The sequence below is a fragment of the Oncorhynchus mykiss genome, chromosome 7 (genome assembly GCF_013265735.2).
Source record: "Oncorhynchus mykiss isolate Arlee chromosome 7, USDA_OmykA_1.1, whole genome shotgun sequence".
Taxonomy (NCBI): domain Eukaryota; kingdom Metazoa; phylum Chordata; class Actinopteri; order Salmoniformes; family Salmonidae; genus Oncorhynchus; species Oncorhynchus mykiss.
In genome coordinates this window covers 31,458,112-31,483,638 of record NC_048571.1, presented here as the reverse complement: position 1 = coordinate 31,483,638, position 25,527 = coordinate 31,458,112, and the positions used below count along the sequence as shown (strand labels likewise).

Sequence of the window (25,527 nt, the reverse complement as noted above, 5' to 3'; positions counted from 1 at the left end):
CAATTTTTCAGTTTTTGATTTGTTAAAAAAGTTTGAAATATCCAATAAATGTTGTTCCACTTCATGATTGTGTCCCACTTGTTGTTGATTCTTCACAAAAAAATACAGTTTTATATCTTTATGTTTGAAGCCTGAAATGTGGCAAAAGGTCGCAAAGTTCAAGGGGGCCGAATACTTTCGCAAGGCACTGTATATGTGTATTCTTAATGCATTCCTTACTTAGATTTTCATGTATTTTAGGTATATGTTGTGAAACTGTTAGATATCACTTCTTAGATATTACTGCATTGTCGGAGCTAGAAGCACAAGCATTTCACTACATCCCCAATAACATCTGCTGGACACTTGTATGTGATAAATACATTTGTTTTGATAAAAACAATGTTACAATTACTTTTCAAGCATTAACTCATCTAAATGGGGGAAGTGGGAAGACAGCGCTGGTGGCTTAACCCCAGGACTAATGGAGTGAGCAGCTAAAGTCAAGGGAAACATCCTCAGTGCTCAATCCTGGCTCATTGATTTGATATTAATATATGCAGTCTCATGACTGGACGAAAGTCCTGATAATACCTTTGTTAAAAGGCCATTTAGTCCAACTTCACACTATCTTAATAATTGGCATGGCAGACTAGAAGAATGTGGCTGGTGTAATGTACACGATGGGAAACAGAGAGCTGGTTTCAAGTGCAGGGCGCAGCAGCTGTTTATTGTAAAGGACCACCAGAGGAGGCAGGTAGCTGGGTCCAGGGGCAGGCAGAAGGTCATACACCGGGAGTCCATAAAGGCAACAGTACAGGCAGGGAAAAGGCTAATAACGATCAGGCAATAGGTAGATAACTGCTCTGAAAGGTGTGTCACAGAACCAACAATACCTCACAATGATAGGATGCAAAGAAGAGAACTAAATAGTGTGTGATAATGACATACAGGTGTGTGAACAGTTGATCAGAATTCAGGTTATTGGGATCTGGAGAGTGAGCTGCGTTCAGGGGATCTGTGTGTTTGAGAGTGTGAGCTGGAAAGTGAGCTGCGTTCATGGGATCTACGTGTTTGAGAGTGTGAGTTGGAAGCAGATGTTACAGCTGGTCTTGAACAGTGTTGGCATTAGCTCCCTCAACAGGGCAGATGGAGGGATAGAGGGATGGAGAGATAGGGGAAGGGGAACTGGACTATTTTTGCACATTGCCAAGCTTTAAGGTAGAAAGAACAGTGAATCTCATTATCTTAAACTCCCTGCTAACAAGAAGCATATTAGATTTGGGAGTTTAGTGGTAAGATTTGAGTCACCCGGTTCATGCTAATTGTTTCCATTTACTTTAGATCACACATGTACACTTAGCCAAATGTATTTTACTGTAATGTTTTTTTGGTCTATTGTTGTCGACAATGATCAAGGCATTTATCGTTGATCCTAGTCTTAGATCAATATAGGATTATTCATGCAATACAGTGCTTACTAGTTTGTTTTGTAATATTCCATTTACTCATAATTGCCTAGACTGCCATGTTAACCCTTTGTTAATGGATAGTGTAAGGGTCATAAGCATCCACCTCTTTGTTTGGCCAGTATGGACACTTCACCGGGTTAGACCTTTAGACCTTGGGGGCATGGGAGTTATTAGTGACAGTGGCTGGTTCTGTGTGTGCGTGTGTGTGTGTGTGTGTGTCCACTTGTCCACTGATCGTGCCATTTATAACCAGATTAGACAGCAGCGACACCAGGGCTTAGTATTGTGTTGTCAACGATGCATCGAATGTACTTGGCTGAAAGATATTTGTCATGTCCAGTCAGCATCCCAACCCAACACACAACCAAATAACCATAGTGATTCCACCAAAGAGACATTTTTACATGTTAGAAATCTTTGTAAGCTCTAATGATTCAAAAACAGAAGAGGGAGGAGAGCTCTCAATAAATGTTGTTCCACATTTGACATAGTCTTTGAGTGTACCCTGGATGGTTAAATAATCTATTATTAGAAAATAAATGATGTCCTTGAGTAGATTTAAAACAGTCATGATTAAACAATTATTTTACTGGCGATTTATCTTACTTTAGAGAGAGAGCTTTTATTTCAATCTTAAAAAATAACTATTAAACAAATGCTTTTTTCAGAGGTATTGTTGATTTCTGTTTGTAGACTTGCTACAATGGACATAAATAGCATTCCAATTTACACTTGGTAGCTAACCCTGCGTTACTGTAAACAATAGGCAACCAAGGTCAAACACGTCAAGAAATTAATCTTAACATTTTGATTACACACAATCTTAAAATCCCATTTGCGGTATTTTAGTTAAACTAAATCCAATTTAACATTATTGCTTGTCCACCCCAGCAAAATATAGTTTTTTTTCAGATCAGGGTATGATTGAATGCAAACTTTAATTCAATATTATACCCTCTAGGGTCTCTGAAATATACAAGATCCATCTACGGTTAATTTCTTCCTGTTTTAATGCCTGATAAAAAGGGAAATTAACGCCTTTACAAGGCTGACACCAATCGGTGTGCTCTAAGTGCTAACAAGCTATACGTAACCTGAAAACATAAGCTGAACAAAAATATAAACATAACATGTAAAGTGTTGGTCCCATGTTTCATGAGCTGAAATAAAAGATCCCAGAAATGTTCCATACACACAAAAAGTGTATTTTTATCAAATGGTGAGCACACACTTGTTTACATCCTTGTTAGTGAGCATTTCTCATTTGCCAAGATAATCCATCCACCTGACAGGTGTGGCATGATCTTTACATCTTGTGCTGGGGACAATAAAATTACTCTAAAATGTGCAGTTTTGTCACACAACACAATACCACAGATGTCTCAAGTTTTAAAGGAGTGTGCCATTGGCATTCTGACCGCAGGAAAGTCCACCAGAGCTGTTGGCAGATAATTAAATGTTAATTTATCTTACATAAGCCGCCTCTAACTTTGTCTTAGAGAATTTGGCAGTATGTCTAACCGGCCTCACAACCGCAGACCACGTGTAAGCAAGCCAGCTCAGGACCTCCACATCTGGCCCCAGTGATGTACTGGGCTGTACACTCTGAAGCGCTTTACGGGTGGATGCCGAGCAGTTGCCATACCAGGAGGTGATGCAACTGGTCAGGATGCTCTAGATGGTGCAGCTGTAGAACATTTTGAGGATAAGATATTTTCAGTCTCCTGAGGGGGAAAGGCGTTGTTGTGCCCTCTTCACAACTTTCTTGGTGTGTTTGGGCCATGATAGTTTGTTGGTACTGTCATGACTGGCCTGTGAGGATCAGGTTACAGTGGATCACAGTTCTACAGAGATATCTCTCCCTCCCACAGAGGGGGAGCGGTATAGAGTGATTGATGGGGGGGTTTATCACCTCACGCCCATTGTAAATTATAAGGCAGCAGTCCATTCTGTTCTCTAATGTGAGAGATCGGAATGTCTGTGTGCATTATGAAGAGTTTACAGCCAAAAACTACAGAACATCAAATAAATGGACTTTGCGACAATATATTTCATCAGCCAAAATGGTGGTAACAATGATGGAAGGAATATGAAAATTAACGTCTATTTTATGAATTAAAGTTAAATGAGGATGTTATAATGAAAAAAATGCAACTTTAGGAGTTTTCATAATGTGTATGTGATTTTTACATACTTTATGTTGTGTAGGACCATGCCTCAGAATGATGACTCCTTGCCTGGCATGATGACTCCTTGCTGTCCCCAGTCCACCTGGCCGTGCTGACCTGTTGCACCCTCAACGACCACTGTGATTACTATTATTTGACCATGCTGGTCATTTATGAACATTTCAACATCTTGGCATGTTCTGTTATAATCTCCACCCGGCACAGCCAGAAGAGGACTGGCCACCCCTCATAGCCTGTTTCCTCTCTAGGTTTCGGCCTTTCTAGGGAGTTTTTCCTAGCCCCTGTGCTTCTACACCTGCATTGCGAGCTGTTTGGGGTTTTAGGCTGAGTTTCTGTACATTACTTTGAGATATCAGCTGATGTCAGAAGGGCTATATAAATACATTTTGCTTTGATTTTGATTTAGAGAATATCCAGATGAAAAATAATGTTTTGGTGATGATAAGAATGTGATTTTATTTGTCCATAAGAGATCATAGTTTATTCTAATACATTGCCTTGTGACTAGCTTCGCCCTAGGGAATCCAGAGAGTGTGTTATAAAGACGGACACACCCTTTCTACTCTGGGGTATAAAACATGTGAGTTAAGAATTTACATACTTGACTAGAGGACCGCGAGCTGCAGCAAAGGTCCACAATTAGTCTCGACCCCAAAACAATCAGGTTCATGGTTGAGTAGTTCTTCTAAGTACTGTATCTAGGAAGGTGAATTTAAATAGGACCCTCTGGCATATCTTTTCAAGTCATCGATTGTCTACATGGCCCTCCTACCCATGCTGGGTTCATCGACATGGCTGATTAGCCTACTCAGAAGCTCACTCACAGAACGAGTGCAAGGAAACATACAACTAAGCGAAAGGACATTGTGACATCGTGTGGACAATCAGAGACTTACACCTGAAGACGAAAGAACAAGGCGTCTGCCAAATATTTCCCACTAAGCAGAACTCAGCCCACGAAAAGATACCCAACGGAGACCTTCAACACGTAAATACATGCATTACACTTTTTACCGATAAGAGCGGCAGTTTGGGGCTAGGTGTTAGGGCTGAAACTAAGCATAGTTTACAAATGCATTCAAGTGTTGAATTTCTCTATTGTACTTTCTCTCTCTCTCTCTGTAAATCTCCATCTTGTGTAACACGTGTCATATTGTGTTGGTCCGCTAGGGACCTGTTGCCATTGTACTAAGTTCTAACCAATAACCGAGAAGGTTTGTGTATGTGCATCTTATGTTATCATTTAGCTTGTTAGTAAATAAATAATCAACTCATTTTGTGTGGCAACGGAATGATTAGTGAGACACGGGTAGTGCAGATTTATGAATTATGCGACATTCAGAATGAGACTGATGAGGAAATGAATGAATTAGTGACTGCTATGAAATCGATTCTGATATTATTTGAGTGAATTTGGGAAACGGTAACTCATTAAACAAACTTTCCCATGGTGCACCAGGTTACTGAGTTAATGGTTACAGGATTCATTTAATCACGTATAAACATTGTTAATTATTCGATAAATAGCATGTCATCACATTAACAATAACAACGTCATGACAGTGATATAGATACCAATGAACTTGAAACGTTCAACCCGCTCCACTACAGCCCCATCGATGTGTTCGGCCCTATTTACCTGTAGTCCATGATCATATCCTTTGTCTTGCTCACGTCCTGGAACCACACTGACAGGTCTCTGACCTCCTCCCTATAGGCTATCTTATCATTGTCGGTGATCAGGTCTACCACCGTTGTGTCATTAGAAAACTTAATGACGGTGTTAGAGACATGCTTGGCCATGCAGTTGTGGGTGAATAGGGAGCACACACCCCTTCATGGCTACCGACATGAGTGCTATGGGGCGGAAGTCAATTAGGGAGGTAGTCATTCTTTGGACACAGAGACTATGGTGGTCTGCTTGAAACATGTAGGTATTACAGACTCAGTCAGGGAGAGGTTGAAAATGTCAGTGAAGACACTTGACAGTTGGTCCAAGCATGATCTGAGTACACGTCCTGGTAATCCATCTGGACCTGCGGCCTTGTGAATGTTGACCTGTTTAACTTCTTGGTGACAGGGGGCAGTATTTTCACGTCCAGATGAAATGCATGCCCAAATTCAACTGCCTGCTAATCATACCCAGAAGATAAGATATGCATATTATTAGTAGATTTGGATAGAAAACACTCTGCAGTTTCTAAAACTGTTTGAAATGTGTCTGTGAGTATAACATAACTTATTTAGCAGGCGAAACCCCGAGGACAAACCATTCAGATTTTTGTTTGTGAGGTCACTCTTTTCAATGGGTTTTCATTGGGAATCCAGATTTCTAAGGAACCTTCTTGCAGTTCCTACCGCTTCCCCTGGATATCAGTCTTTAGAAATTGGTTCAGGTTATTCTTTTGTGTAATGAAGAAGTACGGCCATCTTGAACGAGGGTCACTTGAAGTGTACTGTTAGATAGAGGCGCGTGACCATAAAGCTAGCTTCAGTTTTATTGATTATTTACATAAAAAAATACCTAAAGTTGCATTACAAAAGTAGTTTGAAATGTTTTGGCAAAGTTTACAGGAAACTTTTGAGATATTTTTTAGTCACGTTGAGCAAGTTGGAACCGGTGTTTTTCTGCATCAAACGCGCCAAATAAATGGACATTTTGGATATATATCGACGGAATTAATTGAACAAAAGCACCATTTGTGATGTTTATGGGACATATTGGAGTGCCAACAAAAGAAGCTCGTCAAAGATAAGGCATGAATTATATTTTTATTTCTGCATTTTGTGTCACGCCTGCAGGGTTGAAATATGGTTTCTCTTTGTTTACGGAGGTGCTATTCTCAGATAATAGCATCGTTTGCTTTCGCCGAAAAGCCTTTTTGAAATCTGACATGTTGGCTGGATTCACAACAAGTGAAGCTTTAATTTGCTATCTTGCGTGTGTAATGAAAGTTTGATTTTTATAGTAATTTATTTGAATTTGGCTCTCTGCATTTTCCCTGGCTTTTGGCCAGGTGGGATGCTAGCGTCCCAGAGAGGTTAAAGGTCTTGCTCACATCGGTTACGGAGACCGTGATCACACAGTGGTCCGGAACAGCTGATGCTCTCATGTATGTTTCAGAGTTGATTGCCTCAAAGCGAGCATAAAATGCCTTTAGATCGTCTGGTAGGCTCGTGTCACTGGGCAGCTCGCGGCTGGGTTTCCCTTTGTAGTCTGTAATAGTTTTCAAGCCCTGTCACATCCGACAAGAGTCAGAGCCGGTGTAGTAGGATTCAATCTTAATCCTGTATTGATACTTTGCCTGTTTGTTTGATGGTTCATCTGAGGGCATAGCGAGATTTCTTTCTTATAAGTTTACGGATTAGTGTCCTGCTCCTTGAAAGTGGTAGCTTTAGCTCGGTGCGAATGTTAACTGTAATCTATGGCTTCTGGTTGGGATATGTACATGGACATTAATGCCATTGGATGAATCCCGGAACATATTTCAGTCTGTGCTAGCAAAACAGTCCTGTAGGGTAGCATCCGCCTTATCTGACCACTGTATTGAGTGAGTCACTGGTATTTTCTGCTTTAGTTTTTGCTTGTAAGCAGGAATCAGTACGATATAATTACGGTCAGATTTGCCAAATGGAGTGCGAGAGAGATCTTGTACATATCTCTGTGTGTAGAGTAAAGGTGGTCTAGAGTTTTATTCCCATCTGACATGCTGGTAGAAATGAGGTAAAAAGGATTTAAGTTTGCCTGCAATAAAGTCTCCGGGCACTAGGAGTACCACTTCTGGATGAACATTTTCTTGTTTGCTTTATGGCCTTATACAGTTTGTTGAGTGCGGTCTTAGAGCCAGCGTTCGTTTGTGGTGGCAATCCTTCAAGACTACCTTAATATCAGACATTGCACACCACCTTTTATTGACAAATAGACACAGACTCCCAACCCTCGTCTTACCGGACGTAGCTGTTTTGTCCTGCCGTTGCACGGAAAACCCAGCCAACTGTTTAGCTCGAACGGAGCTCAACAGTTTATTCTCCAGTGATTTGCACGTTAGCCAATAGAATGGATGGTAGATGCCGGTTAGACACTCGCCGACAAATTCTCACAAAGCACCCCGACCTGCGCCCCCTGTATTTCCTTATTTTCTTCATGCAAATGATGGGAATTTGGGCCTTGTCTGGGAGCAATATTATATCCTTATGATATTATATTATTATATCTTCATCCAGTTTGAGGTGAGTAATCGCTGTTCTGATATCCAGAAGCTCTTTTCGGGCCAAGAGAGACGGTAGCATCAACATTATGTACGAAATAAGTTACAAACAATGTGAAAAAACACACAAAATAGTACAATTGGTTAGGAGCCCATAGATCGGCAGCCATCCCCTCCGGCTCCATTCTCATCTGCGGGTGTTTCTGAAATAGCATAATCCACGAATTTGAAGGTGTGCCCACATACTTTTGTGCATGTAGTGTACTTCAGTTTCATCAGCGACGGGAAAGAGGAACCTTTTACAAGGCCCAGTACAGTCTAACAGGATTTTCCTGTGTTTTATATAACAAACAAAAATATAAACGCAACATGCAACAATTTAAAAGATTTGACTGAGTTACAGTTCACAAAAGGAAATCAGTCAATAGAAATTTGACATTTATTAGGCCTTAATCTATGGATGTCACATGACTGGGCAAGGGTGCAGCCATGGGTGGTCCTCCCCGCCACGCCCAGCCAATCAGAATTAGTTTTTCCAGACAAAAAAAGGCTTTAATACACCTCAGCACCCACTCAGATGAAGAACCAAATGTGGAGGTCCTGGGCTGGCATGGTTACATATGGTCTGCGGTTGTGAGGCCAGTTGGACATACTGTCAAATTCTCTAAAACTCTGTTGGAGGCGGCTTATGGTAGAGCAATGAACGTTAAATTCCTGCTCTCAGCATGCCAATTGCACGCTACATCAAATTGGGACATCTGTGGCATTGTGTTGTGTGACAAAACAGCACATTTTAGAGTGGACTTTTATTGTCCCCAGCACAAGGTGCACTTGTGTAATGATAATGCTTTTTAATCAGCTTCTTGATATGCCACACCTGTCAGGTGGATGGATTATCTTTTTTTTAAAATGCTTTCTAACTAATTTTGTAAACAAATGTGTGCTTTAAATTTGAGAGAAATATGCATGTACAATTTCTGGGATATTTTATTTCAGCTCTTGAAACATGGGACAAACACTTTACCTGTTCTATTTATATTTTTGTTCAGTATATATATTTCCACATTATGAGGTTGGAATAATACTGTGACATTGTGGAAATTAGAATAATGCCCTTTTAGTGTAAGAGCTGTTTGAAAAGATCACCTGAAATATCAGCCTGTTTTGGTGGGATGGAGTTTTGGAATGCATGGTGACATCAGCAGGCAGTAAATATGTTGATGGACCAATAAGAAAGAGTTCTAAACCATCTCTGCCAGTAACAGCTAGTTTTCAGTTTTTCCCCTCCCCACTCAGACCACTCCCAGACAGTCCTAGCAAAATACTTGCTTGAGACATTGCTCTTTGCTAAGAAGCTATTTTTGTAAATCTTTTAACATTTTGATTGGAAATAATTACAGTAAGGTACTTAATTGTTACCCAGAAATGATTTGATATTGAGATAAAAACGGCTGCATTGGAACTTTTAAAATTGAAATCATATTTGTGAGACGGTGCATAGCTCTATAAAACTAAAGTCATTTCCATAGAAGTGCAATTAGCACCGCAAAGAACAATGAACACAGTGTTGCTACTCTCAACTAGTTTGGGACCTCGTTGGAGGTTGGGGCTGTTTTGATTAAAAAACATAATGCGCCCTCAATGATAAATGAAAAGATACCAAAGTCTTTATGGAATGAGGACATCATAGTGCATCGATAATAGCAAGGTCTGCTGAATTGTAGTTTATACATTACATCCAGTCATACACATACAATGTACTCATTTGTGCTCATTAATACATGCTGTGGTCATATTGGATTTTTAATAGTTGGATAACAGGGCTATAAACAGCGCTCATTATACAGTTATTACAAGTGTAACCAATCATAATTGTGGTATTAATTAGTGGAACAATTAAGGTCTTACTATATTTCCATTAGCTTGCAGTTCTATCAAGCTAGTGCCTTTACTGCAAAGCATTGTCTGCTTGAATACATGTAAATGTATTGAACAACATTAATATGGCAGCTATTTTAAGCCATCTCATGATCTAGCCTGGTTTTAAAAAACAAAAACATTTATTTTGACATTTTGGCCTTGCTCAGAACAGGATGACAGTTTACTGGAATGAAAAGTGCCATATTTTTGGCATGTGCAGGGATGGAATTTGGGTGCTGGCTAGCCAGGCTAGTAGACCTCAATTTATAATATTAGCCCAGGTAACATTTGGGTCAACAATCTGTGACATATGATACAATTTCAGTGGCCTGGCGGGCTAGTTTGGCACATGTTCAACTAGCTTGGTCAAAAAAGTACTAGCCTTGGGCTAGCAGACTAGTGTAATTTCCATCCCTAGGTGTACAGGCAGCATGTCTACAGTACATTAGGAACATGGCAAGACAGTGGAACCAGGACAATACTACTCTAAAGACAGAAACACTGACACTCACCATCCTCCTCCGTCTGCTTGACGATCTCCTCGCTCTCCTTGCTGCCCTCGGGGTTGGCAAGGACCAGGCGAAGGCGAACGGTGACAAAGGGCCTCAGACCCCGCAGGGTGTAGTGGGACGACGTCTGGATCAGTTCCTCGGCCGCAAACTCCTGCTGGTTGAACACGTACTGGTACTGCACGGTCAGGTTGTAGCTGTGGCAGCGCGTCACGGCATAGCCAAACGTCTCCCACTGCAGGGTGAGCTGGCGGGCCCGGATGTCCACCACATTGACATTCTGAGGCCCGTTGACTGGGTCTGAAGGAAGAAGGCGAAAGAGAGGAACAGGGGTTAGAGTTTGTGAATCCAACCATTGGCAAACGAAGAGTAACTGCCTTAGTAATGGTATTAGTATTTGTCTTAGTATTCTTGGGATCCTGTAACTGATTGAACAGGAAGTTCAAGACTTGACACATGGATTTCACATGATGAGCCGATGTTGGGCAGCATTGAGTCACATGAAGAAAAAAACTTGAACTGCTATTGATGTATTATAGAGTTAGTTATTTAGCAGTGGTGATCAGAAACAGACACAATATATCATAGACTTTGTTCAAGTTGTCTGCCTTCCGTAAATCTCCACTAACCACTAACCCCCCCATGGGTGATCGTTGAGCTATCACAGCAGAATCTTCCATATGTTGCGGGTATCATGGTGAAGTCGATACTGTACATCATGCATGAAAGCATGACAAAGCTCTTTAGCCTCAAGGTCAGTCTAATTCCCCTAGATTGGCTAATAACAATGGCTAAATCACATAAGATGGTGGGAGACGAGTTTGCCTTTCCATGTGGGTTCTGTTTCAGTGCGTCTGGGTGGGAGTTGATATTTAAAGGCTTTGTCTAATTTTACAAGATGAAATCTGGTCGTTTAATCTGGACAAGCCAAAGCTAAGTTCACAAACAAATGGCATTTGGCTGCTGAGCACTTGAACCTTTTGAAGTGGTTGTTTAAAAACTATTAAAATCGATGTCAGCGCTCCTGCGGAAATCTAATCAGCATAATAAATAAATAAACATCTGTCAGTTTAAGCTAGAGATATGTGATTTTGCAAATGCTTCCTGATCTTTCTTATGTCACTCAGATATAGGATAGACACTTCAGAACAAACTTCCTTTTAAAAAATTGGGGGGGGGGGGGGGGGGGGGGGAGAGACTACTATATTCAATGCATTTGTATGGTCCAATAGCAGTAAGGCCCCCCAAAAAGTTCATCAAATATTATACACTTTTTCTTTTTTGGATACTTCAACTTTAAAATTCAAAATCAAATAGCAAAATGATCCTTGGTATGACCTTAAAACAATTCCATATAGCTTAGTAGATACGCCCTCCCCCGGCTTAGACAGGGCTTAGACTCTTATGGGTTAAAAACCCCTTGAATCTTATCAATAGCATCATCCAAAGAAGCAACTATGCATAAACTATGCAACAGCTTATTGTTTTGTGATCCAATACAATGTTACTTACTTTTTGATGGAGTCTGAAGAAAGGACACCAGCAGGCTCCATGCATTGCAGTTGTGGTAAACTAAGACGGCGATCAAAATAACTACTGGTAAATTTACCTTTTCATGCATTACATAATGCACAGAACTCAAAATACAAAACACAGTACTAGACAGCTTTCTCGTGCTAACAAAGTCCTTGAAATAGACTTATGCATGCAAGGCATGCACAACAAGGCCTCACAGTAGATTTACAATGGACTATAGCCCAATTTCTGGAACTGATAGAGCAGGGCCGGCCCCAGGCATAAATCGGGGTCTCAACTTACTTTTGAGAGAAAGCAATTTTGACATTTGGTTGTGCATTAGCAGTTTTTCTCTTGTTGTCAGTCACTGAAAGTCACTCAATTAACCATGTCAGTTAACAATTTTTAGATTGGTAGCTAGTCTAACCAGCTCTAGTCTAACCAATTTGAAGAAATCAAACTTACCCAGGGGCCCTGACCTCCAGGGGAGCCCCATTGATTGTGTTAGTCATTCTCACTCTGATATATTACCATGACATAAATTACGGTAAAATGTGTTGAATTGCAGGAAATTAGCTTTAAAACTGAAAAAATAAAATCTTTACCCATGACAAAATGGGTAGAATTAAAGGACATTAGCTGTAAAACAGAATAAAAAAATATCTCTGTCCCATGGCAAAATGAATACAATTGCATGAAATGTGTAATACAATTGCTAATCTTTCTCTCTTGCCCATGGCAAAATGTGCAGAATTGAGGGAAATAAAATTTCTCAAGAAGGGGTCGAAGATGGGGGGGGGGGGGGGGAAACCAAATCTTGCTTAGGGCCCCCAAAAGGCTAGGGAGAGCCCTGTGATAGAGAATAATGCTGAACAACAAAAACCCAGATTAAGGCTAATCTAAGGCTAATCTGGATTCATTTCGGAAAGCAGCTCCAAGAACATTGCTAATTTCAGACTGGAAAATCCAATAGGGGGATCTTCCCAAATCGGCGAAGCCTTAGTTATAACTTTGCTTTTGTCGTTAATTAAGTCCATGAAGGCATCTCCTGAGTTTCTCTAGATCTTGACAAATAATGGATTGTTTTAATTAATTATCTTACATCTTCCTCCTCCTCCAGCTCTTCTCAGCCATCTACCCCAATCCGAGCGAAGGAGGGAGGGAGGGATGGAGAGAAGACGGCTAGCATTATACATGACTCAAATCTCATTTATCAGGGTGCATGGCAGTCGCAGTGGTTGGCACACACTGAGAAGGGGCAACGGGGAGGTTTGCTATGCCATGGGTGGGCCGACTACACCACAGATAGGGGTGCGGGGCTCAGGGTAGCAGCACCGGTGATCGCTGAGCGGGGAATTATTAATCGCAGACGTTGGGGAGCTCCGTCAAGAAGAAAAGGGGGGGGATGGAAATCAATCCTAATGCCGGCCCCGGTTCTCGCTGCTGACACTCCGCTACATTCATCATACGGCCGCTCCTCAAAAGAGCAAAGTGGAAATTGCTAACAATAAACATATCAATGGGTGCCCACAATAGCCAACTGTGTGGGTACTGTAAACAGCGCAAGGAGAGAGAAAAAGACAGAAACATAAACATAGGATCAGTCAATGTCATTGGCTAGGATACCACTGGCTTTTCTCCTTAGGGACTGGAGGGACAAATGCAACCCACAAAGCACAGCAGTGAAGTAGTAGGCCCAAAAGTGCTTCTGGACTCTAAAGCAGTTTCCCGCCACCTTAACACTATGTCCACAGTCATTTTGCAGAGGTAGCTCTTTTAATCCACAGCCCTGGATCAACAAACAACAAATAATCACAACCCCAAAACACAAATGGAAGATGGAAATGTTATCTGATGTGGCTGTATTTGAAACAGCTTACTGTCGGAAATGGCACCGAACCAAAAACCCCAAAAATTTGATTATTCAATATCTACATTCTAAAGTATAACAGTGCACGCTAATTAAATTATTAACGCAATGATTATGAAGGGAATATGAATGCTCCATAATGGCCTCATTGCCCCCAATATTCAGTAGCAAAAGCCTCCTAAAGACAAGATCAGACCCCAACAGATACAGTGCATTCGGAAAGAATTCAGACTCCACATTTGTTACGTTACAGCCTTATTCTAAAATGGATAAAATAGTTTTTTCCCCTAACCAATCTAAACACAATACCTCATAATAACAAAGTAAAAATAGGTTTTAGAAATGTTTGCAAATGTATTCCAATTTAAAATTGAAATATCACATTTACATACAGTTGAAGTCGGAAGTTTACATACACCTTGGCCAAATACGGTTGAAGTTGGAAGTTTACATACACTTAGGTTGGAGTAATTAAAACTAATTATTCACTGGGAATGTGATGAAAGAAATAAAAGCTGAAATAAATCATTCTCTCTACTATTATTTTGATATTTCACAAAGTTTAAATCTATTTGGCTAAGGCGTATGTAAACTTCAGACATCAACTGTACATTTAAATTAAGTTTTTCACAATTCCTGACATTTCATCCGACGAAAAATTACCTGTCTTAGGTCATATCATCTCTTCAATTGCCAACGCCTCGAGAATTCCCCTCTTTATTTTTTCACGACAGCTATTGTATCTCAGCAGGTACTGCAATGTTCAACAATTCCCCCTCACTTAAAACCAATAGTCAAACAACAAAATGTATGTGGTGGTGGGACTTTGTCCATCTTTGTTTGAGAAACCGAGAGATTGATGCCTGCTAGCTAATTATAACTGAGGATACACTCAGGACAAGGTCGAATGGCGTTTACCTGTAAGGGCCGGTGAAAGCACACAGAATCCAATGTTTTTGTGTCGTGTTGAGTGAGAGGTATTGACAAGGGTTGCAACCTTGGTGCAATACAAGAACACACAAGTGCACTGTGTTTTCCAGTGGCGCATGGAACCTAGATTTGTTTGAGTAACATTGAGTCACGTTATAGACTAGGCTACAGTACATGCTCTTAACAACTCAATAGATCTCTGTAGCCTACACTTTGATCAAGCCCTTATGGAAAGCTAATATTGCAATGCGTGGGTCTATGCATGAGTGCACATAGCATGCAGGAAAAATCCAGCCCCACTTATTTGAGGAATCACAAATTAGTTTTTTGACCTTTATTACAGTAGGCAAGCACTTCCACCCCATGACAAAAAGCCTCCATCCACAACCTGTGCCATTCTAAACCCCCATCATTTGAAGTTTGCTATCTCAGTTTAATGAGGGCATATGAGTGCAACTCTAACAATCACACATGCGTAAGCATGCACACATACATTACGCTAACATGCACGCACACATGCACGCACACACAAACAGACAACCTCCTGGTGGTTTGTTAGGCCTGGAGAGGCTGGAGGGCATGTGTCAAAAATTATGTGCACTTCCTGACTGCTAAAGTGACTGTGTTGGCTGGACTGTCCATTTCTCGGCCACAGGTCACCCTTTAGAGTAGAGAACAATTAGGGAGGAAGAGTAGTGGAGAGGAGCATGCATTTGACCTTAGTTACCTGCTGGGCTCTACCCCGGTGGCTCCCTGACACTCTTTCACTACTCCAGCAGACTCCTTTCACAGCCCTGCCAATCAATACAGCCATTGATTAATTTGCCTGAACTGGCGGTTTATTTATTTATTTGTCAGGGACCATGTCCAAATGCATTGCACCTGATTTAGCTAGATAGCTCATTTTGATCTGTAGTTCAAATCCCCGAGCTGACATGGTACATATCTGTTGTTCTGCCCCTGAACAGGCAGTTAACCCACTGTTCCTAGGCCGTCATTGAAAATAAGAATTTGTTCTTAACTGACTTGCCTAGTTAAATAAAGGTAAAATAAAAAATTACAATGCTACAATATAACATTCTCTATATAATAAAATATAAATATAAAACAACAGACAATATAAAGATAATATTGAGTTGAAATGTCCCTTGGTCCTACAGTATCTGACATCTTAAGAGTCAGAACATCTTAATGTTCACATGACTGATAGCAAAAGTACTGCACTCTCTCACAGTGACTGGCAGGGTGTCCCATAATCCAAACGCTCTGATTGAAAAAGCTGTCTGGACAAATTTAGTGGACCTAACCTGAGATGAGTGGTTCCCTCTGGTTAAAGCTCTTGTCATCCTGGTATTGTCCTTGCAATATGTAACAAGTTGCTTAAGAGGTGGTGTGGCAAGGTCATGAGTGATCTTAAACAGCAGAGCAATGTCAGCAAGGTATAAGAAGCTCAGTAGGTTGTATTTTTTTATGATATTGCAGTGGTGATAGGTGTTTGGTTTTTTGACCAACACATTCAGAGTTTGCTTATTGAGTTTTTGAAGTTGCTTCATTGCTTTGAGACTAGTTTGGAACCAGGTTGTGATACAGTATGAGAGATGGGACAAAATCATTGAGTGCAGGTACAGCTTAGCAGCATCTATTGACATTTGTTTTCTGATAAATTTGAAATTTACCAGGTTGCGTTTGACTGTTCCATATACTTTTCTTATTTGTTTTGTGCCAGACATGTTAGAGTCAAAAATGATTCCTAGGTATTTAAAATATAACACTTTGTCCCTTAACAGTTACCTCAGGCTCATGTGTCTCACTGCAGACATTTTTTAAATATTATTTATGTCTGTGGCATGTGCAGGGCATTTGGAAAGTATTCAGACCCCTTGACTTTTTCCACATTTTGTTACGTTACAGCAATATTCTAAAATGGATTCAATATATGTTACGCTTTTCTTGAAGAGGAGGTGTAGCAAGGATCGGACCAAAATGCAGCGTGGTAATTTTGATACATGTTTAATAAACAAATAAACACAAACAATACAAAACAAGAAACATAACGCGAAAACCGAAACAGCCTATTTTTTTTATTTTTTTTTATAATTTATTACATTCAATACCATTCATTCTTTACAACTCATAATTTTCATTCATACTCCAATAATGGTATTTTAATTTAACTAAACAAAAACCCCAAACAAAATTCATGTGAATTTTGAAACACAAGCCTCACTAGACTCCTCAGACAAGCCGGCAATGGGTAGATGTACGCCAAATACAAAAGAGACGGCAACACATCCACCTTTAGGACCAGGACCTTGCCCATAAAAGACAAATACCTAGCCTTCCACATCGCTAGCTTCCTCTGTACCACTGCGATTCCCATGTTCCAGTTTAGCGTCGCTGAGCCGGAGGTCTCAAAATGGACCCAGAGAATCCTCAGGGCCCCCTCACAGAGAGAGAACCCCCCGGGCACATCCGTTCTACCGCGCCATCTTCCGAAAAACTTAACGGAAGACTTTGCATTTTTCAGAACCGTTCCGACGCTCAGGTGAACTCCCCAATGATGACAAGGGACCTTGTCAGGCACGAGTCCTTGCACAGCAGCAAGGAAGTTTTGTCGGCGTACTGCGTCATCTTAACACGCAGCCCACCACTTCCAGGGATCAACATGGTATGGTATTGAGTGCAGTATATACATATGAGATGAGTATGTAAACAAAGTGGCATAGTTAAAGTGGCTAGTGATACATGTATTACATAAGGATGCAGTAGATGATATAGAGTACAGTATATACATATACATATGAGATGAATAATGTAGAGTAATGTAATGTAAATGTAAACATTATATTAGGTAGCATTGTTTAAAGTGGCTAGTGATATATTTTACATCATTTCCCATCAATTCCCATTATTAAAGTGGCTGGAGTTGAGTCAGTGTGTTGGCAGCAGCCACTCAATGTTAGTGGTGGCTGTTTAACAGTCTGATGGCCTTGAGATAGAAGCTGTTTTTCAGTCTCTCGGTCCCAGCTTTGATGCACCTGTACTGACCTCGCCTTCTGGATGATAGCGGGGTGAACAGGCAGTGGCTCGGGTGGTTGTTGTCCTTGATGATCTTTATGGCTTTCCTGTGACATCGGGTGGTGTAGGTGTCCTGGAGGGCAGGTAGTTTGCCCCCGGTGATGCGTTGTGCAGACCTCACTACCCTCTGGAGAGCCTTACGGTTGTGGGCGGAGCAGTTGCCATACCAGGCGGTGACAGCCCGACAGGATGCTCTCGATTGTGCATCTGTAGAAGTTTGTGAGTGCTTTTGGTGACAAGCCGAATTTCTTCAGCCTCCTGAGGTTGAAGAGGCGCTGCTGCGCCTTCTTCACGATGCTGTCTGTGTGGGTGGACCAATTCAGTTTGTCTGTGATGTGTACGTCGAGGAACTTAAAACTTACTACCCTCTCCACTACTGTTCCATCGATGTGGATAGGGGGGTGTTCCCTCTGCTGTTTCCTGAAGTCCACAATCATCTCCTTAGTTTTGTTGACGTTGAGTGTGAGGTTATTTTCCTGACACCACTCTCCGAGGGCCCTCACCTCCTCCCTGTAGGCTGTCTCGTCGTTGTTGGTAATCAAGCCCACCACTGTTGTGTCGTCCGCATACTTGATAATTGAGTTGGAGGCGTGCGTGGCCACGCAGTCGTGGGTGAACAGGGAGTACAGGAGAGGGCTCAGAACACACCCTTGTGGGGCCCCAGTGTTGAGGATCAGCGGGGTGGAGATGTTGTTGCCTACCCTCACCACCCGCCGCTTTTCCTGATTGTCCTACTCCCGTGCCTTCCGTTTCCTTCTCTCTTCCATCCGCCGCTTCTTGCTCCTCCTCCTTCCTTGCGGCCTTCCCCTCTGGGCCTGTACTCTGGTCATGAGGCGTGCTTCCTTCCCCTCCTCTTCTTCCCCCATCCCCCGCTCCTGCTCCCCCCCCCAGCCGCAGACGCGTATGACCTCTGACGAGCCGGGCACCCCCGCCACAGGTGTGCTGACGAGCCACACCTGTGGTACGCCTTAGGCGTCTTTGAGGTGCCTTGCTGAGGAGATGTTATCCATGTATCTCCCCAGAAAGGCCCTCACCTCTTCGTCCTTAACGTATGGGTTGTAAATGTTGACAGTTACAACCCTAAAGTTGTTCCTCGCCAGGCTTGTTATTTCATAGTGGCACATCGGCCACTCATCTCCCACTGCTCTTGCCCTTCTCAGGATATCATCGTGTTTCTCCTCTGTATGTAGTGCCACGTCTCCAATGAGTTGCCTTGGAAGCAAAACACGTCCTTCACCGTCAGCTTTAGAATCCCCATCAAGATGGTCCTTCCAAAAGTTTCCCGTCCTAAAGGCTCCAACTCCTTTTCCTTCCAAGCAAACCGGGACAGACCGTGTTGGTGGATTTTGCACCATCTCCGCAAGGAGAATGGCGCACCCGGCTCACGTTCTCTTCCAAAAGAAGGAAAAAATCAAATCCAAAGTGACCGAGAATCTGAAGCTACAAATCTAGTGCTGACACCGGCAACTAAAACAAAGCAATACTCCGCAATTAGTAGCTCAGTGCCTTACTGCCATGCTTACACCGAAACAGCCTATACTGGTGCAAACTAACACAGAGACAGGAACAATCACCCGCCAAAAACTCAAAGAATATGGCTGCCTAAATATGGTTCCCAATCAGAGACAACGATAAACACCTGCCTCTGATTGAGAACCACTCCAGACAGCCATAGACTATTCTAGATAACCCTACTATATCACAATCCCAATACCTACATAAAAAACAAGACAAAACACACCACATAATAAACCCATGTCACACCCTGGCCTGACCAAAATAATAAAGAAAACACAAAATACTAAGACCAGGGCGTGACAATATATTTCTTCCCTCATCAATCTACACACAATAAACCATAATGACAAAGCGAAAACAGGTTTTTAGACATTTTTGCAAAATTCAAAACAATGTAAAACAGAAATACCTTATTTACATACATATTCAGACCCTTTGCTATGAGAGTCAAAATTTAGATCAGGTGCATCCAGTTTCCATTGATCATCATTGAGATGTTTCTACAACTTGATTGGAGTCCACCTGGGGTAAATTCAATTGAATGGACATGATTTGGAAAGGCACACACTTGTCTATATAAAGTCCCACAGATGACAGTGCTTGTCAGAGCAAAAACCAAGCCATGAAGTCTAAAGAATTGTCTGTAGATCTCAGAGACGGGATTGTGTCAAGGCACAGATCTGGGGAAGGGTAATTTCTGCAGCATTGAAGGTCCCCAAGAACACAGTGGCCTCCATCATTCTTAAATGGAAGAAGCTTGGAACCACCAACACTCTTACTAGAGCTGTCCGCACGGCCAAACTGAGCAATCTAGGGAGAAGGGCCTTGGTCAGGGAGGTGACCAAGAACCCAATGGTCACCCTGATAAAACCTGATGGGTACCCTGATAGAACCCCAAGTTCCTCTGTTGAGATTGGAGAACTTTCCAGAAGGACAAACAATTCTGCAGCACTTCACCAATTAGGCCTTTATGGTAGAGTGGCCAGACCGAAGCCACTCCTCAGTAAAAGGCACATGACAGCCCACTTGGAGTTTGCCAAAAGGCACCTAAAGACTCACTGACCATGAGAAACAAGACTCTCTGGTCTAATGAAATAAAGTTTGAACTCTTTGGCCTGAATGCCTATATTCACATCTGGAGGAAACCTCGCACCAAACCTATTGTGAAGCATGGAAATGTTGGATGGGCAAGGAGGCATGGCTGAGTCAAATTGGAATCCTGACTTAATGAAGTGGTGATTAAAGAGCTCAGCCATGTGCTTCTTGTCAGTAACAACCACATCATCAACATTAAGGGGCATGGGAAGCTGTGAGGAAGGTTTATTCTCCAGGTCATAAAACGTTTTCCAGAACTTCTTGGGGTTAGAACCACAGAGATAACTTTTCCTTAAAGTAACTAACTTTGGCATTCTGGATAGCCTGAGTGCACTTATTTCTCATTTGCCTGAATGAGGGCCAGTCAGCCTGAGTATACGTATGCCGAGGCTTTCGCGAAATGCAATTCTTGAGGTGGAGTAACTCTGCAAGATCACAGTCGAACCAGGGGCTGAACCTGTTTTAAATCTATTTTTTTTTTTAAAACAAGGTCCAAGCGCCTTCGACAGAGGGGATTCAGCTGATTCTATACCATTTTACAGAGGCCAGTTCATTAAGTTTTTTGCAAGCGTCTATGACAAATCAGGACAGGTCGTTTCACTGAGCAGCCATTACGAACACAGGCTGTAAAACAGTGATCACTAAGGGCATTACAGAAAACACCAGACTGATACCTCTCAAGATTATTTGTGAGGATAACAGGATTCATTTTCTGGGTGTTTGGAGTCATACCTTGTGGGGTTGATAGTAATCAGAGAAAGATTTAGGGAGTCCCATTTCTTTAGGACTTGGTCAGATGGTTTAAGCATGTCCCAGTTTAGGTCACCTAGCGGGACAAATTCAGAGCTTAGGGCAGGTAGGGTACAGGCCGGTGCAGATAGAGGACGATAGCACCCAGCAACAGTCAACAAAGAGCTACTTGAAAGGTTAAGGCTTAAAACCAGCAAATCAAATTGTTTGGCGACAGGCTTGGTGGAGACAACCGACCACTGAAGGTGATCCTTGGTAAAGATTGCCACTCCCCCAACTTTGGAAGATCTGACTTGCTGAAAAAGATTATAACCAGAAAGGTTAACATCAATGTTCAAAACACTCTTCCTTAACCACGTCTCAGTAATGAACAACACATCTAGATGGGAGCTGTGAACCCACACTTTCAATTGACCCATTATTGGTAATAAGCTTCTAGTGTTAACGTGCAGAAAACCCAGGCTTTTACGAGAGTAAAAATCAGTGAAGCAGACATCAGAGCACAAATCAGATTTGGGGCTAGCAACAGTAGATGGGCCAGGATGTACATGCACATTTCCAGATATCATCAGCAGTAATACAATCAAGGCATGGCAGAGGACAGAGAGAGCTCTGCAGTGTTGATTTATGACATTTGAATGTGCAGTAGATGGCAACAAGATCATATTGTAGAGCAATTTCATCAGGTAACATGAATACAAAGCCGTCGAGATGTAGTTAGAATAGGATGGGAGGCCAAAAGGCTGTGTAACCAATAGAGAGTCAGAGTCCTGAGTGTGGCAACAAACATAGTTTGTCCCACAGTTGGGTTAACAAGAAAGTTCATAGTCAACAAAGCATCCAGGAGTCATGAGGCACATAGCAAAATGCACAAGAACGCATTTAATTGGGGCTAGCCATTGTAAGTTCAGAGTCACTTGCCCCAACAGTGCATGTGTGCTGGAGGCAAGGGAATCTCAGGAGAGAAGGGGGAGTGTGGGGTAGGTACCTGTACCAGATCGGGAGACAGGCCAGGGAAGACGGTGAACAGATTGCCAGGTGGAATCCAAGCAGCAGTGCAGCAGGCAATGGGAGTAGGTGTCACACCAACTTGGGAGAAGCTTTTATTTCTTGTAGAAAATGCCAGTAGATTGTCTCTGAACAGTGGGAGGGGGCTTCAAAGGCCTCTGGATTTGGGTGGGGCAGGCTGCGAGAGACTCCTTCCTGCCACTTGATGGGCGCAAAGGCCTCGATGCCTCTCACTTCACACCTCAGTGCTAATTGAATTTGGATATGGTCTGTCCTAGCAAGCCTGGCAGCCTTTAACTCAGCATTCAGTCCCCATAAAGTAAAATATATCATTGTAATGTACTTTATTTTTCATTTATTTCATTTTCCCCTTCTTTTTAGCTTTCAAAATAGCATCAGACCAAACACTACTCACTCAGTTCCAGGTTGGATGGTGTCCTCAGGTCTCTGCTGTTTGTTTGCCAGAGCACCCCCTGTATATCTTGGAAAAAGGAGTCCTTGGGCGCAGTAATCCAACATTTTATTGTAGTTATTTTTTAGTTTTGATCTGGAAAGAAGGCCATGCTGTGGAGGGTAGCATCCTGCATAAGTCCCTCCCAAAAAATCCAAGTTGATCTAACTTCAAATCTATCCTTTTTTAAAAACATGTTTCAAAATGTGAGAGCTCACATGCAGCTGTCTCTCTCTCCCCGCCTCCCTTGACATCTCTCCCTTGAACTCTCTCTCCCAAATACAGGTATGCCAAGCTTGTAGTGTCATATCCAAGAAGACTCAAGGCTGTAATCGTTGCCAAAGGTAATGAGTAAAGGGTCTGAATATTTATGCAAATGTGATAAAAAAATGTTTTTCATAAATCTACAAAAATGTTTAAAAACCTGTTTTTGCTTTGTCATTATGGGTTGTTGTGTGTAGATTTATGAAGAAAAAGACAACAATTTAATCAATTTTAGAATAAGGCTGTAACTTAACACAATTTCAAAAAAGTAATGGGTTCTGAATACTTTTCAAATGAACTGTACTTGTATAGAGATAAGATTATGTTAAGATTTGACTGACACGCATCAAAAGTGCCGTTTTATTGAGATTCCAAGATAATTAAATATTGAAGGTGAGGACTAGATAGTATTCAAGTTCTTTGTGCTCCTAATATGCCATATATTGGCAATATCATTCTCAGGGCTGGATTTCTCCGTTAAGCATTGCTACAGCGTTTAGAAACAGCTGTGAGGTCCTAATGAAAAAGGTTGGTTTCTCATAATTAAAAGTGCACCGCTCTATTCAGTGGCTGCTCAAGAACCCTCAATTGCTCTCTTTTTTTATGAGATCCATATAGCACACGGGCTCAGAGCCCTGCCCAAGTGTGCAGCACCAAGTACATTTGGTAGAAAAGAGAGATTTTTTCGGGGGGGACAACCGAAACACGGCGGAAGAGGACGATAATATAACAAAAAATTAGAAACGGTGTGTATTCTTCTTCCAAAATGAACAACTTCAAAAACAAAAGAATGGTGGTGGTGGGGGGGGGAGGGGATGATAGAGAGAGGCAATCTAAATTGGGGTGGAAGCAGAGTATAGACTGATGGGACAGAGACTACACAGCTAGCACCTTACCTCCACCAGCACTGCTGCTGCCTTCCTTCTGCCCAACCCTTCCCCAAAAGGGTCTGTATTGAGAGATCCTTCTGGATATTATTACGCTTTCCCTCCAATAGAGTCGGCGAGCTGAGAAAGCAATCCCCCTTCCCCTCAGAATCAATCAAACTGGCACTCTTTCCAATAATTTAGCCTTGCTGGAGGAAAACAACACTTCACTTGCTGCTTTCCCCAGTAATGACTTCTCACAATGAAGATCATGATACATCAAATGTCCACAGATAGATTCTCAGGTACCCTCACTCTCTCAGTTAGAGTGTGGGGTAACAAACAAATGTGTATATTGTATGTATGAACCTGGGAAGACTTTGAACATTAGTATACCCTGTGTGCCCTTGTAAACTAATCTGTTATCGGAAGAAGTGGATGCTGGGTGCTTGATGGCGAGGCTCTGTAGAAGTAGTCTTTATTTCAGTAATGAGGTAAAAACACTGGTTCAAAGAAATGGAGGATTAGTGGCGACCCCTCATTCAGGGCAGGTGGGGCAGAGCTTTTTTTGTGTGCCTGTTTTGCATGTTATGTTGGCATTAGTACGTGTCACATATCAGTTTGCAAATACAGTTTAAGAAAATGTAGTTAATAAAGCAGCAAGGCAGCTCCAAAATGCAGGTGTTTCAGTCTAGCTCAGTGCTTTCTGTGGTGGTGGGGCAGCCAGCGGAAAATAGGGAGCGTAGGGGTTGGTAATGTTCTCTAGTTGCGCCGTGATTGGCTCAGTGTTCTGTCACTCATGGGGACACTACTTTGCTGCAAAATCTGCGGGGAGATCTTGACAATTCAAGCCCCTTGGGTGATGCCATAGGGTTACATTAGAAGTGCCCATCCATGAAGGCTCGAGGTCATTGGCCATAGATAAAAATGAAGTCAAATCACGTTATATTTACCATATCTTTGATTTGAATAATCATGTCAACATTATACTTTAATAATCTTAGCTAGCAAGCAGTCATCATCATGAATTACATCAACAATCTACTGGCAAATTCTTTTCCATCCTTGACATATGAAGAAAAATTATAGATAAAAGGTATCGGTGCTCATGGACATAAACATCACACAACAAGATGGAAATTGCAAATTCAACAATGAGTGGTTAGGAAGGAATCAGAGGCCAAGTGCAAGCATTGCAAAGCAATCACTAGCCTGATATTTAGTGGAGTGGGTGTGTGGTCCAAATCTGGGTTTAAGGGTCTCTTTTCCAAGCTTAAAAGGACAAACATTTATGCGGTCAATCCAGCATGACTGCTTCCACGTTCAGAACAACTGGAAACTCGGAACTGGGAAATCTCAGACTTTAGTGAGTTCAAAACAATTGGGAACTAAATGTTTTATTTTATTTTGAATGGTCATCCAACTCGGAATTGAAAGTCGGAAACTCAGGCCTCTTTCTAGAGCTCCGACCTGAAGACCACTGACGTCATGATTCAACATTGTTTTTTCCTGAGTTCCCAGCTGTCTTGAAAGCACCATACTTCCAGAGAATGACAGACTTTGATGACAAAATTTGCCCACGAGGAGCACCGCTCCACTTTCCTTTCCTGTTCAAGAAAGTAATACTAAGTGTATGTTGTGTAGTAAGCTGTTAGTAGCCCATGTGCCTCAGCCTAATCATTTGGTACCTTTCCCCCTCCTAATTTAGAATACTGTTTAGCCTAATGATTTGGTGGTGCACATATAGCCTGTTTTAGAGAAATATAATAATTAAATATTGTAAGAGCTTTCACTATCTGCTTATACTGTAAGAATGACCCATGTTCTGAATTATGTCTATGTACATTTCACAAGTGCTGAACAAATAGTTATATTGACTACATCCGTCCCAGCTCGCTCATTAAT

General features: G+C 41.8%; 1 protein-coding gene across 5 annotated transcripts in view; it reads right to left on the bottom strand.

The window, feature by feature from the left end:
- The window catches only part of LOC110527653 (receptor-type tyrosine-protein phosphatase T), a 511,724-nt gene that overhangs the window by 232,589 nt on the left and 253,608 nt on the right, over positions 1 to 25,527 (bottom strand). For all 5 annotated transcript variants that reach the window (XM_021609068.2, XM_036983141.1, XM_036983142.1 and 2 more), the window contains one exon: positions 10,281 to 10,577. In XM_021609068.2, coding sequence (XP_021464743.2) covers positions 10,281 to 10,577 — 297 coding nt within the window. The remainder of the gene's footprint in view (positions 1 to 10,280; positions 10,578 to 25,527) is intronic.